This window comes from Parasteatoda tepidariorum, chromosome 5 (assembly GCF_043381705.1).
Source record: "Parasteatoda tepidariorum isolate YZ-2023 chromosome 5, CAS_Ptep_4.0, whole genome shotgun sequence".
NCBI classification, from domain to species: Eukaryota; Metazoa; Arthropoda; class Arachnida; order Araneae; family Theridiidae; genus Parasteatoda; species Parasteatoda tepidariorum.
The window spans coordinates 72621676-72629149 of record NC_092208.1 but is presented as its reverse complement, the minus strand read 5'-3'; the positions used below and the strand labels follow the sequence as shown (position 1 = coordinate 72629149).

At 27.2% G+C, this 7474-nt stretch overlaps 1 protein-coding gene across 2 annotated transcripts in view; it reads right to left on the bottom strand.

Moving 5' to 3' along the window:
- LOC107453859 (uncharacterized) overlaps positions 1-6487 on the bottom strand; it is a 9498-nt gene extending 3011 nt beyond the window's left edge. Inside the window, exons 1-2 of one of the 2 annotated variants that reach the window (XM_016070836.4) lie at positions 6399-6487; positions 2013-2107 (exon numbers count right to left, since the gene is read on the bottom strand). In XM_016070836.4, the coding sequence (XP_015926322.1) occupies positions 2013-2107; positions 6399-6415 (112 nt within the window). In that variant the 5' untranslated portion in view covers positions 6416-6487. The other variant, XM_016070837.4, reaches the window with a different exon arrangement.
- Between the last annotated feature and the right edge of the window lie 987 nt (positions 6488-7474).

Below are 7474 nucleotides of genomic sequence, written 5' to 3'. Positions count from 1 at the left end.
TTAGGTGCCGTTTTAAAGCATCCAACGCCTTGTTTGGCTTTTTAAAACAACCTCACATTTACGTGGTATTTATAGGTGCATGTGTTGTGAGGTATTAATGAAATACACTTAACAAAAATGAAACACACTTTACATCATTATCTGCTTCTTTAAACAAATGAAAAGCCTCTTTTAGTGCACTCTTCGTTACTCTGTCAGAGTTTGTATTATGACTGAATCCTTCATACCACCTGGGGGCTTGTAACTAACATCATCTTGACAGTTAAATTTTTTAACCAAAATAAACAGCTTATCGACATTCACTTAATTTAGTTTCTTTTGAGTTGAATGTTAAATACTTCTCACATTAAGACTGAATTAATTTTTTTAACTTTATTGTTGATTTTGGAAGTGAGTGTACAACTTTTTTTACGGCTTTACCAAGATTTGTAGGGGGAATTTAAATTATTTGTATGTGAAGAGGTTGGTAGAATTAGAATTTTTCTTTGTTTACACAATCTCTGCACAACATCTAAGCTTTTAAGTTCAGCTTTTGTGGCGGAAGCCTTCTTATCTGCTTTTCTGGCTTTTTTTTCACCATAGTATTATGGGGATCTTGTACCTTTTCAATATTCTATCTGTCTTTCAACAATTGTTTTAGCCATTAGGTTAATTGAAAAATAAATAATTCTCTAATTTTTTAATAGGCTTTTCAAGGACTCGTTTTGTCATTCTATCGCCGAGGATGTGTCATTCCGTCACATTAATTATTGGAAGTTAATAAACAAATGCATGAAATTTTATCTCTCATTGATTCTTATGCCATATCTGCTTTATATTCCAAAATATACACATTTTCATTTTGAAATTTAGTTGCAGTTTTAAAAAAAAATACTAAAACATGTGACGGAATGACATAAAAAAGTTACTTTTATTTTATATATTAAACTTAAAATGTCTTAAAGACTATGTTTTAAATGTTTAAATTTTGTACTATATGCATAATTTTATCAAAATATTGCAAAAGAAAGATACATTTATTTTATTTTATAAGTGTTCTTCAAGAAAACAATTTCAGCACAAATGTGAACAATTCACTTGTCAGCCATGTGATTACTTTAGAATACTGCTAGATTCAAAAAACTTAAAACTATCAAAAATGAAACATGAATAAGTAGACTTAGGCTATTTCTGAACATATTTTTAAAATCAAAATATGCAATTCATAAAAAAAAAAAATTTCGCCTAAAAGTTGTCATGGAATTGTCCTGGTATTAAAACTGGTAACTGTGAGAAAAACCATTTATTAACTGCTTTCCCCTAATACGGTTAAACAATCAGAATTTTATCACACCAACTAGGCCCACCTATTGAAGGCATTTAGTTCATTTCAGCTGTACTCACATTACAGCTGAGAGGGCTAATCTGTCCATCTTATGACTGACAGAACTGGAGTTCGAGTCCCAGCGTTGACACCACAATATTCCCATCCACATATGAAAAGTTCACTGTTCTCTACACTTCCCAGTTTGTGACCCTGGACTACTGGAATGTGGTACTTCCATTCAAGCATTAATGACAGCACGATAAATGAACAAAATGCTTAGCACGAAATGTTTACTATTTTCCATGGCTTATGATAGGTGAAACAACCAGATGATTTATTTAAACCACATTCCACGGTTCATTTGATGAAACATAACTCAACCACAACCTAATTCCCGTAGCCATTACCCAACAAAAAGTTAGGTCATGGCTATTATGTACCTTTAAATTAAGGATTAGTTGATAATTTACCGGTAAATACTGATATTACTTAAAATAATAGTTACATTCGTCTTATACTGATGATGGTCAGAAAATATATGGGTCTTTAATGCTTATTGTTTATTAATATCAATGTTAATAATTCCATGTGATTTTACTGTCCAATGAGAATGTACGAAATGGAAAGACGATGATTATAATTTTACGATACGTTGTGAAATAATCAATTTTGTACTGACTACAATCATCTAATAAATGCTACTTACTTCCAACTCCAGTACAGTATCCGCCATCTCCACATGGCTCAGCAGAAGTCAAGAATGCCAAGCACAGCACACCAACTATCACAAATAATACCTTCCTACAAAATCACATAAGGAAATAATCAATACAGGGCGTTCATAGTAGCCAATTTAACCGTAATTTTATAAAAGAAATCGTAAAATTCAACAAACACTATGTACTAAGTATTAAGGGCCGCAAAATTATTATTTTAGTTTGGGGCGAGGAACAAAATACGTTTTAAAATTAGATCATGATGATATTACATGTGAGGTTGAGGTTATTTTAAAATACATAGTAAAGATAGTCATTATGGAGCACTATCTGTACAAACGAACTTCGATGTTTCAAAATAATGAAATTTCCTATTTACTTCTTTTGTTTAAATTTCATATTTACTATGCCAAATTTTATATTTACTATAATATAGTAAATATAAAAAATAAATATAAATTATTGTAGTTTATTTAAATTTTTTAATTAGTTATTACTTCCTTTTTATTACCAATAAGGACACTATTGCAATGAATTATATTTACTTTAAAGTAACAATACAAAATATTGCTTAAAAAATCGTGCAAGTGATGTACAGGCCCTGTCAAAAAAATCAGGGATATTTATAATATTTTTTCAATAAAAAGACTAGAAACGATTTATTTATGCATTAACAACCTTTTATGAGATCAATGCACATTCTCATAAACATTACATTCAGTATGAAGGAATAAAATGTAAATAAATAAAGAAAAATTCATTTTTTTTCGATTTTTCAACTAAAAAAAAATTAAATAAATAAAAAGCATTAATTTCAATAGTGCTATCTTATAAAATGCTTCACTAACTTTCTAGATCTTCAAATAATGAGATAAAATTTTTCTTCCTTTTTTAAATAGCATTGTGTAAGGGAAAATGTTTAATGATCTGTGCAATCTTTTTCAAAGTTTTTTTGCTTTTATTTAATCAACAAAAAGGATTTTAATTCATAAAATTCAATTTAAACTAATTATATGCAATATCTGAATGTTGAATTCATGAATTTCGAGATATTTGAAATATAATCATTTATGAACTTCCACTCATAATAATAATATTTACCTATTTATGAATTTCATCATATTGTGCAATAATATTTTATACTAGTGTGCTCCCCTGCTCGCTAGCACTCGCCAACCTCAGAAATTGCTACGCAATCTTATATGGTTTGCTTCGCCAACCAAGCTTGCTTCGTTCGCTTCTAACTTAGGTATACATTGCATATGCACAAAATTCTAAGAATTCAAAACAATTATTCAAATCCATATGACAACATGGTATACATCTTTTTACAAATTACAACTTTTTAGTAAATACTAAGTCATTAAAATAAATTTGAATTCAAATAAATGACATGTAATTCGTTAAACTTATTAGAAATGTGCTATAGTATAAAATCTTAAAGCGTAGCAGCACGTCAGGAACTCATCTTTCAATGAATAACTAATAACAATAATAAAACAAATAAATTCGTGATATAAATCAAAAATCGTCAAATAAATTCGTAATATATAAATTCGTGAAAAAAAGCGCTTTCGACAAAATACTAAAATAGAGATCTATCGACAAAGACTACTCACTTTTGCCTAGCTTAATAGTATGAGATTGTCGCCGCTGATAGGGTGAATTTCGGAAGAGATCACATTTGATGAGAATGCTCTCTCTGGTTATTTCAGTTTCCGTTTTTAAAAGCGCTATATGTTGAGCCACCTCAGCAAGATTTGGTGTGTGACATTTTTAGCGGCAATCATTGGTCGATTTTCCAGCTTTGCCATTCGGGGAGTTGTAATAAGGTTTTTTTGTCGCCGTGTAAGAGAAATATATATATAGATACTAACATTAAGTATTATGAAATATTTAAGTATGCAATGATAAATGTCAAGAAACTTAGAAAAATAAAATTATGGAAAAATAGTTTCATTCTTTATAATAATTAAATATTTGGTAAAAATTGCAACAACAAAAAACTACTTAAGAGACCGACTTTTAAAAATAATTAAAATCTACATGACAAACTGATTATTTAATTCGCGTTTCTTGAAATTTAAAAACTAAAATTTGAATTCAACAATCAGGAATTGGATACTCAAATTTATTCATCCATCAATTTCAACTCATTTCATTAATATTTACTTATTGATTCCCATACAATCTTTCAATTATGTTTTGTTCAATACATAATATACTAGGAAATCAGTTCAATTAAATAAATTCAAAATGAAAATATTATCTCCTTTTTTTTATTATGAAAAAAAAGCTGATTTTTAATGATAAATTATTAAAAAAACTAAAATGTTTAAAAGTGATAAAAAAAAGTTTACAAATTAAATAGTTTCGCAATCATGTTAACTGAAATATTTTATAAAATGTTTTAAAAAGAAGATAAAAAGAAAGATTTAATTGAATTTGATTTTAAAAATAAAATAAGCTTACATAATCCATTGAATTACTGTTACGTGTTTAGAAATTAAAAACAAAACATTTATTTGGGACGGAAACGTTATTTTTATCTCGTCTCTAAAGATAGATGCTTAGCAATTATTTTATTTTATTTTACAACTTAATAAAAAAATATTTATAATTGCCTAACATATGCTAGAAATTTATTTTATTTTTTTTACGGATTATTCAAATTACTTTATTTTACAACCGTTGTTGAACAGCGAACCCAATTTCTGGATTTACGACTACTAATGTAGCTTACTCAGTACCCTTGTAATTTCGAACCCAATCCAGAAGACAAAAAAATCCTGGATCAAGTATTGGGTGAAATCTGCTTTCATGGAGGACTTTTTGATGAAACTAACCCGTATTTTCTTTAAATGGAGATGTAAACTTCCCATGGTTAGCCTGACTGCAAGGGGACTTTAACCCATTATCCGTTTACCACTGAGCATATTTTTACGTCAGCACTGTGGTCGGTTCCAGCCGGGTACGGAATTCGTATCGACAAGCCATCGTTAAGATTCGAACCCGTTTTAACTCATTGGAAAGAGAACGCTCTATCCTCTGGGCCACCATGGTTATATAAGTTATCCTATAAAAAAATTTAACACTCGTAAATATTTTAGCTTTAAATACTGCACAAAAAACAGACTTTTCTAGTAGAGATCAAAGTATGGAGACTGCCATTCTTTTAATTTATTTGCTATTAACATTTTTAAAAGAGTAACTTTCTTTACAATTCAGATGCTTGGGAACGAAATTTTACAAATCACAAAATCATGTCTTTCGATCACTTCTGAAATTAGACATTATTTTCTTATGAATTTTAATTCATTTATGAATTACAAGGGTACTGAATGATCAGGCATTTATGAATTGTTTTGCCTTTTTTCAATAGCATTTTGCATACTACTATTATATCTAATATAATTCGAAAAAAAATATTAGAATAAATCTAATTTTTTTTTTTGTTCCAGGGACAAAATGCAAAATATGAAAATACTTATTAACATCTCAAAGAATGGTAAAAAGTTGAAAAACGATATACTTTCAAATTAGTATTATTATAGTATTTTATGAAAATTTAAAAAAAAAATAGTGCCTGAGTTTTAAAGAGAAAAAAAACTCGATATTATTTATTGAAATGTTAATGTGTGTTTACCGTTTTCGGATTTAAAATAAAGTCATACTTAAAAATGAGTTAACGAAAGCATAATTCCTGTTATTTAGTTTATAAAAGTTTAGAAACCTGTCTTTAAAATTGAACGCTAGACAATGATGACCGATATAGTTTTGAATACTAGAGCTTTTTAATACTGATAAAAAACTATTATGTCAGAAATCTAATGATAGAGACGCACGTTATTTTTAATGAATAGTATTATTATAAAAATTATAAATAGCAATTTTATTTGCCCTTATTTCATTGTTTGATTACTTTCATTTTTCCAATAACTTTATTCTTCAAACGATTTGATTTGATGTTGGATAGGTACAAAAAAATATTTTCAGTAACAAAAAAAATGCTAATTTTATTTAATCTTAAAAAAAAGTTAAAACCATTCTATAGCATTTTTTTCAAAAGTCAACAAATGAAAGCTATTTCATAACTAAGCCTTCGTAAATATTTAAAACAAACTATTTCAAAGTTATGCTCCATTTCATTTAAAATTGGACAAATAAACATAAGATGAATGAAAACCTATCGATAAAATTCTGAATTAACTATTACTTACATTATAAACTGTTGTAATTTTTAGTCTGCAAATAAAAACTAGTTCACGAAAAATATTTAATAATAAAAAAAATACCAATTTTTAAAGTTTATATAGTTAAATGTTATTAAACTTATCAGACAAATAATTGATAAATTTAATCAATAAAAAACTTACCGCAAAAGTGAAACCATAGATTTTCATTGTTTTCTAACAATAGAATCTTTCAAGAGAAAGTAAATATAATATCTGCATTTTTTTCACTTAGATATGAAAAGGTAAGGAAATGAACGAACTATTTTATTGGTCAATTGCGATACGTAGAGTTTACTGATACCTGTGCTATACTTAAACGTTTTATCATGTGACTCTTTTGTATTACTATTAATAGAAATAAATAGTTTCAACAGTATGTTTAAAAAATATTTTTTCGTTTAAAGTATTTGCATAAATAATTTAATATAAAATGTCAACCTATTTCTAACTTTTTCATTCAATGCTTTAAATAAAATTATTCTACCAGCAGGATCAAATCTTTACAAAATGACATGTAAAAAAAGTTACTTTTTAGTGGAAATAGGCTTTTTAAAATAAAATTGAGTGGAAAATTTGAAAATAATTTTTAAAATTTTCAACGATAAGTGAATATAATAATAACTACCAGGAAAAAAGTATTGTCAAAACTACCAGAATAAGGTAAAATGCTGGTTATATGGAACACCAAAAACCGCAGTAATTTTTACCCAAGCATTTTGGTAATGATTTTGTAAAATAAACAATGAAACATAGTTTTATAATGTGTAATAAAATTTGGCAATTTTATCATGATACCTTAGAGAATGACACAACAACTATTAATAACTTGTTTCTCAATTTTGTAATTTTTACCTAATTGTGTGTTAGTAAAAACTATAAATTTGAATCCCAGAATTTCCGATAAACCATAAACGATGAACGGAAAAATTACTAAATTGATGGTTTAAAAACAGTATATTTTGGCTTTTATTTCCAGAGTTTTGTTTGACTGTTTCTTAACAGAAATATCATTAGCGTATAGTACAGTAAGTGTACCGGATTTTTTTTCTTCTTGTAAGAAATTTCAAATTATTGTATTTTCATTCAGGGTAAACGGAAATATTTATATTTTTTCCTCATTTTGATTATTTTTTAAAATTATTTTTTGTAATAATTTTCGAGAAGATTTTTTGTGCAAATTTTTTTAATTTCCAAATTTTTTTTATGTGTTATTAATG